The 14,503-nt window shown below is 35.6% G+C and overlaps 1 protein-coding gene across 1 annotated transcript in view; it reads left to right on the plus strand.

The window, feature by feature from the left end:
• Nucleotides 1-14,503, plus strand: part of LOC114046232 (cell division cycle protein 16 homolog) — a 52,062-nt gene that overhangs the window by 21,609 nt on the left and 15,950 nt on the right. Inside the window, exons 8-12 of the mRNA XM_027866475.1 lie at nt 1,059-1,132; nt 9,485-9,610; nt 10,897-11,049; nt 11,867-11,930; nt 13,131-13,192. Coding sequence (XP_027722276.1) covers nt 1,059-1,132; nt 9,485-9,610; nt 10,897-11,049; nt 11,867-11,930; nt 13,131-13,192 — 479 coding nt within the window. The remainder of the gene's footprint in view (nt 1-1,058; nt 1,133-9,484; nt 9,611-10,896; nt 11,050-11,866; nt 11,931-13,130; nt 13,193-14,503) is intronic.

A 14,503-nucleotide genomic window follows, 5' to 3' on the forward strand; every position in this document is an offset into this window, starting at 1 on the left:
ATATAGGGGCTTAGGGATCACTATCTGTCAGGAACCAGAAGTCAGAGTTACAGAAAAAGGTAATGCGGTAGCAAACAACCTCAGGATATAGTCAAGGTTGGAATCAGTAGAGAAGTTAATCAAATTAGAACTAGAATCCCAAGGCCAGAATCACAAGTTGAAAGAAGGTTCAAAACAGGGAAGGTAAGCAGTGGGGGTCAGGATGCCATTACAATATAAGTTAATGTCAAAACAGTGAAGTCTTTAGGCTCTCTCCTTTTTTCTGTAGAGAGATATGATGATGCTTGAGTCAGGCCAGGCTAGGAAGGAAATGTGGACCAGCAGATTACTCTGCCATCTTTTTATCAAAACTTCATACCTGATATGAATGAAATGGAATACTATTGTGCTATAAGAAATGATGAGCGGGTAGACTTCAGAAAATCCTGGAAAGACTTATATGAACTGATGCTGATTGAAATGAGCAGAACTGGGAGAACATTATACACAGTAACAGCCACATTGTGTGATGACTGACTTTGTTAGACTTAGCTCTTCTCAGCAATGCAAGGATCTAAAACAACTCCAAAAGACTCGTGATAGAAAATGTTCTACACATTCAGAAAAAGAACCATGGAGTCGGAATGCAGATGGAAACATACTGTTTGCTCTCCTTTTGTTTTGTTGTTTTGTTTTATTTCTTCTTTCTCATAGTTCCTCCCATTAGTTCTGATTCTTCTATACAGCATGACTAATGTGAAAATATGCTTAATATGAATGTATAAGAGTCTATATCAGATTACATGCCATCTTGGAGAGGGGAGAGGAGAAGGAGGAGGAGAAAATTTAAAGCTCAAAATCTTGTGGAAGTGAATGTTGAAAACTAAAAATGAATAATTTATTTAAAAAAAAAACTTCATACCTGGCAAACAAGTTCTGATACAGATATTTTAACTTAGAAATAGGATGTAACTTTAGTATGAGAAAATAGGATTCAATTTGTGCTTGTATTGAATTGTTTAGATTTGTATTGTAGATCTGTTCTATCTTTGGTAATGGTTAATTTTGAATTTGTTTAGGTATCTTGGTTTGCAGTAGGATGTTATTATCTAATGGTTGGACACAAAAATGAACATGCCAGAAGATATCTCAGGTATGGGTTTATGTTCATGTCTACTCTTGGCAAAGTTGACAGGTATCTTTTTTTTTTAATTTTAAATTTAAACACTAACATTGCATTGTCATAATACAGCAGAAGAAAAAAATTCTATATGAAACTGAATCTTCATTTGACGCCACTTTCTTTTTTAAAGTATATAACTGTTAACTGTCAGAACTCTCCTGCTTTTCTGTTCTTCTTTCTGAACTTCTTTCTGTTCTCTTTTGTGCATTTTTTTAAAATGTTACAATGATCCCATTTTTTATTTACATTACTATTGCTAACCTGCCTCTTCCTTCCCCACTCCCCCCCTCGCCTATTAACTGAGTGAAAGAAAGGAGGGATAATTGTAACAGATAAATATGCTTGAGCAAAATGAATCCACCCAGTAGCCATGTCCTAAAATATGTGTCTTTTCTGCATCTTGTTTTGTCACATCAAGAGATAGGTAACATGCTTCATCATATAGGCTCTCTGGGGGCATTGCATTGATTATCGTGTTAATCAGAGTTCTTAAGTATTTCAGTTATTTTTCTTTACAAGGTTTTGTCTTTGTATAAATTGTTCTCCCAGTCCTGCTCACATTCAATCTGTGTGAGGCCATATTACCCAGGATTCTCTGAAATAGTATCTTTCATAATTTGTTAAGGTACAATAACATTACCCCAGTTTGTTCAGGCCAAGAGGTTCCCCTTCCCCTAATATGTTCTTCAGGATTGGGAAGTTTATTTTACACATGGCTATTCCCTCCCTGATATTAGCTTCCTTCTTAACCCTCTCCTCTCTATCCCCACTTGATTCCCTGTTGAGTTTTATTTCTACACCTACTTGTGTGTTCAATCCTCATTTGTCCATTTTACAAAGGAGTGAAGTTCATCTGATGCCTACTCTCTTCCTCCATAGTCGCATATTCTTCTCATTTGTTACAATTATGAGAAGTAGAAAGTTTCAACCCTTCTTATTTTCTACACTATTGTATTCTACCTCTTTTTACACTGTTCTCTTTCCTCTCTTAAAACCTTCAGAACAGAACCAGTCCACCCCTAGGGTCTCAGTTTCTCTTACTTAACTTCATCAGTACCCTTTGAAGACGTTAGAATTCCAATGAGACACCTGTTTCTTCTCTTTCTATTATAATATTACTATTATGTCATTCTTCCAATTCCTCAAATAAATTTACCTTTCTAGGCTTCTCTAGACTCTTGTGTTTGCATTTTAAAATTCAGATTCAGCTCTGGTCATGTCATCAGAAATGCTTATTATAAGTCTTCTGTTCCATTACAAGCCCATTTTCCCCATAGGATTATATTCAGCTTTGCTGAATATAATATATATAAGCTTAATATATATAATTATATAAGCCTATAATATATATGTAAACCTGACATAAGCCTGTATTACATCCAGTTCTTGCTTAATGTAAGTGGGTATTTCACAGACATCCTCCTCCGTCTTGGAATTTTCCCCTCCCCCTCTACAGCTTTGTGGCCTTGCAAGCCCAGAGTGTCTTCAGTGCATGGGGCCCCCTCGGCCCAAGCCACTTCATTGCCTGAAGAGGAGGACCCCTGGCACAGGGCTGCACCAGTGTTGCTGCCACCAGAACCAAAGCCAGAGCTGCTCCCCCATCAACTTTCAGTTGTCAAATTTGCATAATATGAATTATGTAAAGCCTATTATGTTTTGCCTTTTCAAATATTGTGTTCTAAGATCTTTAGTTGTTTTTGTGGTTGTTGAAGCTGCCAGGTCTTATGTGATAACTGACTGTGGCTTCTCATTACTTGAACTGTTTCTTTCTAGAAGGTTATGGTATTTCTTCTTTGAGGTGGGAGCTCTGGATTTTGATTTTGATATTCCTGGGACTTTTCCCTTTTGAGTTCCTTTCGGAGGGTGTTTAGATTCTTATATTTATTTTGCCCTCTGGTTCCAGTAGAACTGGGCAGTTGTCATTCATGTTTTCTTGAAATGTGATTTTTTTTTTAAACTTGTCTTTAGGGGAGTCCAATGATTTTTATATTATCTCTCCTTGTTTTAAGGGCCATTGTTTCATTTTCAGTATCAGATACTTTTTTTTTCTTTTTATAATTTATGATTGTGTTCTAATAGGCCTTCCTTTTCCATGACTCATTGATTTCTGTTTGTTCTAGTTTTCTAGTTCTAGTTTTCATGGATTCCATTTTTTGGGTAAGATTTATCATTTTGTCTTCTAAATACTTACTCTCCTTACAGTCTTTTTTCCAGAACTTTTATTTTGTTTTTTATCTCTTGCTCCATTTCTGCTAAGTATTCATGTAGTCCTTGAGGGAAATTAATTTTTTTCTTTCAGTCTGTTTGCAGTTGTTGTGGAATTAGGTTTGCAATAATTTTTTTGTAATGAGTGATTTTTTTTTAGTTTACTAATTCTTCCAACTTTAGTTTCTGAATTGGGGCTCTGCGACAGGACCAAGCTTTGTTGACCTTGCTGCACTTTTGCACTAGGTGGTCTACCCTGCTTCATCTTGCCCTGGGTTCTACTTCTTAGTGATTAACCCCCCTGGATCTGTGAGTTTCAGAGATATCCAGGGCCCCTCTCTGGCATCTCAGAAGAGGACCTCAGAGTCCTTTAGCCTAGACTTTCCTGAGTGCTGTAGCACCATACTGGGTGCTACTTACTGAATTTCTGCAGGCTTTTAAGGTCCCCACCCTGTGGCTTTCTGAATACCCTGGGACTTTTTCAGGGAAACCTTCCACTCTTGCTTCCTCCAGATGCAGGGCCTTAGAGGCTACCCCTGTCCTATCTCTGGTTACACTGGCACTAGCCCTGTTGGTGGAGCTCCTTTTCTACTGCCCATAGGCTTCTCACTAAACCCTGTTATAGCTCTGGGATGGAAGATATCACTGTAGTTTCACATCAGATCCTTAATCATTATTTATTCTAATTCAAACTTAAGAGTTTTGCTGGAGAAGGTTTATAGGAGATAGATGGCCTGCCTCTCCTTCAAGCAGCCACCTTGGCTGTAAATCTCTCCATAGGTATCTTTTCAAGGAAAGTATTTATTGCTGCATCTTTCTTAATGCAATTAAGTGCTCAAAGAGCAGTTTGAAAGAATGAAAATTTAATTCAACAGTTATTGAGTATCTTCTTAGCACATTGCCTGCACACTGTGGAGGATAAAAAAATAGATAATATGGTCCTTCCTCTCAAGGATCTTTCGTGGAAGGTTTTGGGCTGTGTCTGGCCCTGTGGTGTCATCAGTATATGGAATAACTGATCCTGTTGAAACTACATCCACCAGTGCAGCTTAACTGTAACTTACCATCTTAGAGAGTTGCCAGAAATACTGAGAGATTAAGCAACTTCTTTGTGATCACATAGCTTCAGTGTGTTTGAAACAGATCTTGAATCCAAGTCTTTCTGACCCCAAGGCTAACTCCAGCCACTTTGCCTTGCTGCATAGATTAAAAAACAGAATAATATGAGCCAGTATTAGAAGTTCTGTCATTCATATGCGAATGGATTATTAAACCACCATTAATATGACACATACATTGAGATGTCAGCTTTACCTCTTCTGCTCATTGTATCAGCACCCAACCTCCAAACCGTAGAGTTGACTCTTTCCAAAAGTCACTGCCTCCCACAAGTCCATCTGATTGCCATTGATTCTTTTCCACAATATTCAATGACTCCTCTTATTTCTGTTCTATTTCTACCACCCTGGTTCAAGATCTAGGACTAACATCTGCTCTTGGACTAATATGCCTCCTAACTAGTCTGTCTATCTTCTCACTTCTTGCTTCTCCCCTCAAAAGTGTAGCCTTCATATTTGTCACTTGAGTAATTTTCCTAACAAATGCTTTGATTCTATAATGTCTCTGCTCAAAAATCCCCAGTGGTTTTCCCCATTGCTTACTAAATAAAATTCACATTTCTTATTCTGACCGGCAAGGTACTCTACATTCCTACTTTGTCCTACTTTTCTAACTTATTTCACATCCCTTCCCTTCTCCTGGCCCAGCATATGTATAAAGAGAGAGAATTGGTTGAACTTGGAGTCAGAAGGACCAGATTTTGAATTCTAGTTGTATGACCCTGGCAAGTCATTTAACTTTTCTGAACCTCAGTTTTCTCACCTGTAAAATGAGGATTGGGTTATTTTGACAATTAAATGTGTCAGCATATGTAAAGTTCTTTGTAAAACCTTAAAGGTCTGTATAAATGCCAAGCTATTATTCATACACTTTCTCTTCAAGCAAACTGAACTAACCCCTGTTTTTTGTTCTCATTCCCTATCAAATCTCTATGCCTTTTCCCCATTCCTGTAATGTACTACCCTCACCAGAACAACCCTCTGCTCAGAATCCCTTTTGAGCTCCTTCCCCTTCTTGGCCCTATTCAGATGCTTCCTCTTCACGTGAAGTCTTCCTTTAATCCCATCCAACTTGAACTGACCTTTTTTCTTCAAATTTCCAGGAAAACTTTGAGCTATTACTTTTACTCTCAACATATTCTACATTGCATTATTTATTTGTGCCCATGCAAAATTTGCCATCCTTGTCCATAAAAGTCATAAACTCCTTCAGGGCAAGGACTGTCTTATTTTTGTGTACCCATTGCTTAGTATGAGCACTGCATAAAGTAAGTGCTTAATAAATGATTATTGAGTTGGATTAGATTAAACCCTACTGTTGATTTGTACTACATTGATTCTCCTAAGTGGTTAAGATTAAGGATGAAATATATGGTTAGAATAATTTTCCTCTTGTTAGAACTCCATATCGCAGCCTTGTCCTCATTAATACCATATAACCAACCAAAATAAATGGATAGGCTATGAAAAGATATGGATTATACAAAGAAACATTATTCAAAGAATGTATTCAGCAGTGCACATCCACCCTCTTTCTATCTGTCCCATGCCTACTTCCCCCAAAAGAGAACAAGAAAAAAAATGAACTCTAATTGCAATTGAAGTAGCTTAATTTGGACATAGAAGGAAATTTCTGGTAAGTTATTAAATTAGTCAATCAGTAAACACTTACTAACTGCCAACTATGTGCTAGGCACTGTGTTAAGCACTGATGATACAAAATGAGGCAAAAGATAATCCCTGCCCTCAGGGAACTTATAATCTAATGGGTCTGGTGTTCATTAATCTAGAATGGTTTAATTGTGGTTTTGCCTTGAAACAGGGATGAATTAAAATCATAGAACTGCAATGTTAAAGGGTATCCTCGTTAGTTATTTTATCTAATCTTTTCCATTGCATGAATCTTAGTGACAGCCATCCCTGACAAATGGTTATCCAGTGACAGACGACTTGCTGTACTCCTTGAGGTAGCTCATTCACTTTTTGTTAACTCTACCCCTGTTATATAAGTATATATATATATATATATATATAGGAAAAGAGGCAGAGGGACATGATGAATAGAACATTGGCCTTAGGGCTAGGAAGACCTGAGTTCAAGTCCTGCTTCTAACAAATACTGGCTCAGTGACCCTGGGCAAGTCATATAACATTTTGGTGCTCTAAACAACATTCTAAGATTATAAGTTGCATAAAAGATGTAAACCTGTGTTGGTAAAGGAAATTCCTCACCAGAAACCCGAATAAGTGAAATCACAAGTCTGGTCCCTCTCCCTAGTCTCTTTATATGAGCTACATCAAAAAGGTGTGTATATGTATATAAAATTGTGTGTGTGTGTGTGTGTGTGTGTGTGTAACTTGTGCATGTGTATGAAATGTGTTGTATGTACATAGATATATGTGTATGTGTGCTTATATACATATGTGTTTATTTAGATATACTTACATTCCCAAAATTCTAGCTTTTACTGAGGCAGTCTTTATCTCCAAAATAAGGAAAAACTTCCCCATAGAGCTGTCCAAAAATGGAATTCATGGTATATCAAGACTATTTAATCCTACATTTCTGTGGGTCAGTAAACTATATGCATGAGCCCTGTAACATTCTGGAATGAAAAAACTGAAAAAATAAAAATGTATGACATTCCTTCCAAGATAACTTTTGTTCTCATTTTTCTTATCTATAAAGTGAGGGGTTGGGTTCCATGTCTTCCAAGGCCCTTTTTCAGCTCTAGATCTCTGATCATCTCATTCAGGCTCACATTGTATCTTTACCTACCTTTTTTCTATGATCCTGTGATGCTACATGCCCAGTGGTCCCCCTTGTCACTCCTCTGCAGTAGGCCTTCTCTTTACCAATGGTCTACAGATTATAGAGAGCTCTTTATAATACAGGTACATATGTAGTCCAGGTGAGTCTCTTTCCCATCCTCCACTTCAGTGTACTTGCATCTGCTTTTTCTCCCAATCCAGCCCCACCAGTAAGCTGCTCATTGTTTATAAGGAATGAAATGAATGGGTCAAGTACCTGGAGATGGCTCAACAAAAGCCAGTATTCAAACATTGATTTGTATTCATCTCTGGTTTTGACACAATTCTGGGCTTTAGCTTTAAAACCATAGTGACATAATTAAAGATTGTACTTTTCCCCCCAGATTTCATTTGTATAAAATTTGGATATGGATAAAAATGGCATTTCCATAGTGTGTACCTACATATTTCTTTTCTTCCAAGGAAATCTCAATTTAAATTGAGGTTAAATTAGGTTATGACCTAAGAAGTCAAAGTTATACAATGGAAAGGACTGACTCTATAATAAAGGACTTGTGCTCACATCCTACCTCTTCTTACTAGCATTATGATCACAGACATATCACTTAACTTAGTTTCCTTATCTGTAAAGTAAGGAAGTTGAGTTAGGTGGCCTCTTGAGGTCCCTTCCAGCTTAAAATCTAAGGATTCTATAAACCTGTATTTGAGGGTGGCCTCTATTTTGATTAATACAACTTGTCAGAGTAGTAGGAATAGAACAGACTTAATTGAAATAAGAGAAAAGCCACGAAAATTTTTTTAAATAGTTCATATGTGTAATGGGTATCATTTCTTGCCTTCCCAGTGGGTAGGGGAGGGAGAGAACTGAAAATAAAAAAATTTTAAATTAAATTTTAAAAAAGAAAGATCAATCTGAATGTCTTAGTGAACGTGTTTAAGAATATCTTAAAAAAAAAAACAACTTACTAATACTTCCATTGTCCAGTAATATCATACTGTGAAATAACTGTTGCTACTTTAAACATGTAGAAACACTTGATAGTTTATTAAGTGCGCTAAATCATTCAGCTGGAATCCTTAAAAATTTTAGTAGTTGAAATACTCTCCAAAAATCATGTTTTAATTTATTTAGTGAAATTTTCTCAGTTTAAAAGAATAATTATAAATGCAAAATGAGTGAAACTCAAATAAATGAGTTTTTTTCTCTTACATTAATTACTTCTTTGGTATGGACTCTTAACCTAGGGTCTGCAAACTTGTTTTTATAAAATTATTTTGATATTTTTTTGTTTTTGTTTTTGTTTTTTGGTAAGGCATTTGGGGTTAAGTGACTTGCCCAAGGTCACACAGCTAGTACGCGTCAAGCATTTGGTCTGAGGCCGGATTTGAACTCAGGTCCTCCTGACTTCAGGGCCGGTGCTCTATCCACTGTGCCACCTCGCTGCCCCTGATATTTTGAAAAAATATTTCAATATACTTGGTTTTCTTTGCATTCCTTTCATTTTTATTTTAAAATGAGGCACAATTTTTATATTTTATGCATTTAAAAACATTCTGTGGCACCTATAGCCTTCATCAGACTGCCAAAAGAGTTCATGACACAGAAAAGGTTGAGAACCACAGGAATAGAAGGACTTTAAATATCAACTTTTGTTTTTATTGTAGTCTCGTGTTAATGGGCAGCTAGGTGCAGTAGTGGGCCTGGAGTCAGGAAAACCTGAATTCAAATCCGACCTCAAATGCTTATTGGCTGTGTGACTCTGGGCAAGTCATTTAACCCTATTTACCTCAGTTTCCTCATCTGTGAAATGGGCTGGAAAAGGAAATAGCAAATCGCTACAGTATCTTTGCCAAGAAAACCCCAAATGGGGTCACAAAGAATCGACTATAACTGAACAGCAGCTCATGTTAACAGTGGCACTTAAACTGTTTTAAAAAGGAAAGAATTTCAAGTTGAAGATGAAGGTAGAGAACATTCCTGCCTTAAGGCATAGAGGCAGAGAGATGTTAGGATGAGATCAAGGAAGATCAGATAATACAGTTCATTTGGAACAGAGAATATGTGAAGGGGAAGTTATAAAGGTAGACTAGATACAGATTTTGAAGGACATTAAGTAGCTGGCTGAAGAGTTTTTATTTTATCCTATAAGTAATAGGGGTTTTTGCGGTCTTTGTCTAGTTACCAGTGAATTGACAAATTTATACTAATTTAATGAATTTATTTTAGTAAAGCCACAACACTTGAAAGAACCTATGGACCTGCATGGATAGCTTATGGACATTCATTTGCAGTTGAGAGTGAGCATGATCAAGCAATGGCAGCTTACTTCACAGCAGCACAGCTGATGAAAGGGTATGTGACAAGCAAACTGAGCACTTTAATGAAGAAATTAAATGGTTTTCTTAAAGAACTACATGTCATTGTTTAGGTACTAAACTATTACGTAGTAGCTTATGATCCATAAGATAAACCCCAGTGGAATGAAGAAGGCTGCTGATTAGGGAAATCTTCCTTGCCAGTGCTTAGGGTTTGGCAGGCATCTCTGCTGCTGTGGTGTAGGAGAAAATGCAGTAAATTTAGAATTGGAGGACCTCAGTTCAGCACTAACTGATGCTCACTCCCTCTGGCAGGGAGTGACATTTCTGGGCCTTGGTTTCCTCGTCTATAATGAGGGATTGGCTGCACGATCTCTGAGGTTCCTTTCAGCTCTACACACAGTTCCGGTATCTCTCCTTTTATAAGAAATAGCGAGCAAGACCAAGAGCAGGAAGGATTCACTTGTCCACTTTCATTGATATGTCCCCAAGAAGGGAACAGTGGAACATTCAGGGCTGGGAGTAGTAGGGAATAAGTTTAGTTTCTAGCCATGTGGAGTTTCAGGTGCTGGGAGGATGTTCAGGCAAAAATGTTTGACAAATAGTTGGAAATTCGGCCCTAAAAGAAGCTCAAGAGTTCAAGGTTCAAGATAAAAGTGTGAAAGTAATGGGCTTAGAAGTGATAAAGTCATGAGATTGCTGGGGGAATGTAGAGTGAACAAAGAAGGGATCATGGGATGGCACATTAAAGAATGAGCGCAGAACTGCCATGTTGGAGATGGAACTTATACTAGGAGAGGGTCAAAAATGAATGAATGGAAAAAAAATAAGCTGTTCTTTTAAGAAGTTTGGAAAATAAGGAGAGAGGTGGGAGTTAGCTGGAAAAGGAAGGACTTTCTAGAAAAAGGGAAGATATGAATACTTCACGAAGAAAACTTGAACAGTGAAGCTATAGATCAGCTGTCTAGAGGAAATGAGATATTCTAGAGCAAAGTCACAGAAATAGAAATGAATGTGGCTTGTTCAAGATGTCGTAAGTTGAGTTACAGCCTAATCTTGTAGATGTGTTATATTAAGGAGTAATGGAAAATAAGGAGAAATTTAATAATGTTTGTATCTTAATGTAAGATAGGATGAAACAAGTATTAGGAGGATCAGCAGGCTGTTTGATAAACTATCAAGACTCATTATAGATTGAAATACCTAGTTACTGGTTTGGTATTTGAATTATTTTTTAAGAAAAGATCGTGTAGGTGAATTTCTGTTAGGTTATTAAGTTGTTGCATTGATTCAATTAAATGTGTGATTTTAACATTGTTTTAGGTGTCACTTACCAATGCTGTATATTGGATTGGAATATGGTTTGACCAATAATTCAAAGTTGGCTGAAAGATTTTTCAGCCAAGCTCTAAGTATCGCACCTGAAGATCCTTTTGTTATGCATGAGGTTGGAGTGGTTGCATTTCAAAATGGAGAGTAAGTACATAAAGAAAAACAAGTGGCATCAGCCTGAGTTTTTTTCCTAAATACATCAAAACCTTGATCAAATAGAAATTAATCTAATTCTTCATTAAGTGTAATCTTTATTCTGCATTTCACTTGTAAAAGAAAGACAAGACAGAAAGCAAGCTGGCATCATACATTCAGTCTAAAAATAATAGTTTTGGGGCCTCATATTAACCCAATTGCCTATTTGTTTAACCCTGAAAGTACTATTCACTTATCAGCCAACATCAAAATGTTGACTCAGAAGTACTGCACAATTCAGTCATCCAGGATAACTTTGATTATGTTAATTGTACTGTGTTTACACATTGAACTGTAAATAATACATTTTAGAGAAATTTTTGGTTAAAACAAAGGATTCCTTTCTTGATCAACCCTGAGATGAATAGAAAATGCAGCTAATCAAAACAGCACAATCTTTGATTATTCTAATTTATTATGATTTTACTGTTATCTCTAATAAAATAAATATTTTATAAACTATTCAAAGAAAAGATATAATATTCTCAAATTCATATTCACTAAATTATTATCTCTTCAGCATTATATTTCTAGTTTTCATTTTTTAAAAACATCAGTATACATTGTGTTAAATGAAAAAAATCATCTGGCCTTTACTGTGAGATCGATGGCCAGATATGTTTATCTTTGGTAAATTTAAATCAGGTTGCTAGTAAAGGTATATTATTTCAAATTTTTATAGTGTTACTGGGAAATATTTATCAGCTGTTTATGTACATAATTGTTTATTTGGAATAACTTAATTGCCTTTTTTCCTTTACTTTAGCTGGAAAACAGCTGAAAAATGGTTTCTTGATGCATTAGAAAAAATTAAAGCCATTGGAAATGAGGTATTTACTTAGTCACCATTATATAAATACCTAATTACAAAAGACACTGCAGAAAAAGTTAAATTGCAGCAGTCTCTGCCCTCTCAAAGTTAATGTAATAATTGTCATTATTAAAAAGCTTTTAAAAATTGTTTGAGCAGTCATGTATTTAACTTATGTCCCTCTCACTTAATAATTGATATTGTCTGATTTAGTGACCATTTAAGAGAGCAGGTGTAAGTTGCCTTGTGGTATCAGGATAGCCATTCATCTTGCTGTTCCAGTCATTTGGAGCCTATTGAGTGATTACAGGAAGCTTTGGCATTTCCAGTCTTGGTGTAATAATCCTCCTGATTAAGAAGACTTAAAATAACTGCATCTTTGGTTGAAGAGAGTTATTAATGGCATCATTAGCTCCTAAACTCAGCAGGTTCCATTTCTGAAGCGGAAGAATATTATTGAGTCTCATACTTAGTACTGTCTTGAGGAGAGTGGAGCACTGCTATAATTTCATATCTTTCTAATAACAACTTTAGAATTTTTAATGTTTGAAATATTAAACCATATACTGCTTTATGAAAATACTGCTCTATGCATTTAGATGTATGCTTTGAATATGCATTAATTTTTTTTAGGTTAGTAAAGGTATAGGCACTGAAGCAACAATTTAATAGAGTCACTATTTTTTAAAAAAAATAACAATTTTAGCCTTTGTTAGCTCTCAGAATCAAGGATTATGCATGTTATTCATACTAGACTTCCTGAACTGTACCTCCTTTCATTCCTGCCCACTCTGTTTGACTCCACTTTGAGTTCCTCCTTCACATCTGCATTACTATCCCACTTGTTTATAACTTCCACTTTTTGTTCTGGTTTTGAGTCTTTCCCAAACCACAGTAATTCTAGCAATCTGCATGTGACCATAGGTACAGATCATATTCTGAGGGTTACACTTTGTGATGTATAAACTTTAAAATTTGTTTTGCATCAAATGCCAAAACAGGAGAAAACAGTGCTTGTTTTTTTTTTGTCATTAAACTTCATTAAGTTAACATAAAATATAAATGAAAGGAACTTGAGTTTTCAGTATGCTTTGATTTGACATCTCATTATTTTGTGGTAATTAAATAGCAAGTATGTATTATCTGTGAAGTAATTAAATATGTACAAATCTAGTTGGAAAGTATGAAATAATCATTTTAACGACAAATTGTTTTGTAGGTAACAGTTGACAAATGGGAACCTTTGTTGAACAACTTGGGCCATGTATGCAGAAAACTTAAGTAAGTGATAAAGTAGAACATAGGACCCATTGTGAATTAAAATAAATTCTCTGGATTGTATACAGATTTTAATGTTTTTATTCCACATGAAGGTATCACTTATGTCTAAGCCTTCAAATTACAAGTGTAAAGTATACTATTAAGCACACCTAGATCACTTCAAAAACATCTCTGTTGGTATTTTAACAACAGAGATAACTATTGATAAAGACAGTGAACCAGAGATAACCAATTTTCTTTTTAAGAACTTTATTATAAACTTAATGACAAATTCACAAAACAAGGGGCAAAATCATAGCCAAATCCCTTATCCTGTAACAAGGCTGAACCAAAGGAATTAACAAATAGCAAAAAATACTTTCATTTTGTGTTCCCTTCCAAGTCAATTTGAAATTATAACTTTTGGCCCTACTTGCTTTCCTTTAAAAAAAAAAAGTATGTAGTTGTCATTGTATGTGTATACAGTTCTAGTTCTTCTGATTTCATTCTGAATCACTTTATATAGGTTTTTCCATGTTTCCTTAGAAAACACTTCCTGTTTATTTTGATGGTTCTGTATTGCCTTAGATCAATATACCATAATTTAGCCATTCTCTAATTTTTTAAGACATACAGATTGTTTACAGTTTTTGCCTATTAATGGGGCAGCTAAGAATATTTTTTTTTTCCTTTTTACGATTTCTTTTTGAATAATAGTCCTTGCAGTGCAAATACTGGGACAAAAGGTTTGAGTGTATAATTCTTCCTGCATACTGCCCGGCTCACCAACTATGTATGCGAGTGTCTCTTCCTTGGCAGCCTTGCCCATATTAGATTTTATTTGTATATATTTGTAGATATAGATATTTGTCACTCTAGGAGGTAGAAGAAGATAGCACCTTAAGGTTATCTTTATTTGCATTTTTTTGTACTAGGGAGTTTGACAGTTTTCATGTGGTCATTAACCATTTTAATTTCCTTCTTCCATTGGAGAGGCACCCTGACATAGTGGAGATATTAATCTGGGCTTGGCATCAGGAAAACTTGGATTCAAGTTCCTCCTCAAACACATGAAAGCTCTGTGACAGAGCAAATCACTAACTTCTGAGTACTCTAGGTAGTACAGTCCATGTTTCCTATTCAATCCCTGTTAAATTTTTTTTTTAATTTTTATTTTAGACAAATAACTAAAACTTAAATACATAATAAGAAAAGAAAAAGAAACATTAGAAACTTAAATATAAAATAAGAAAAAATTTAAAAAATGTCCTGTGCACAGCAGAACACAGGAGAGGATTCAGAATATATAGCAATAACTTTTGATTTCAAGAA

The sequence above is a fragment of the Vombatus ursinus genome, unplaced genomic scaffold, assembly GCF_900497805.2.
Source record: "Vombatus ursinus unplaced genomic scaffold, bare-nosed wombat genome assembly UNPS02014781.1, whole genome shotgun sequence".
In the NCBI taxonomy this organism is placed as follows: Eukaryota; Metazoa; Chordata; class Mammalia; order Diprotodontia; family Vombatidae; genus Vombatus; species Vombatus ursinus.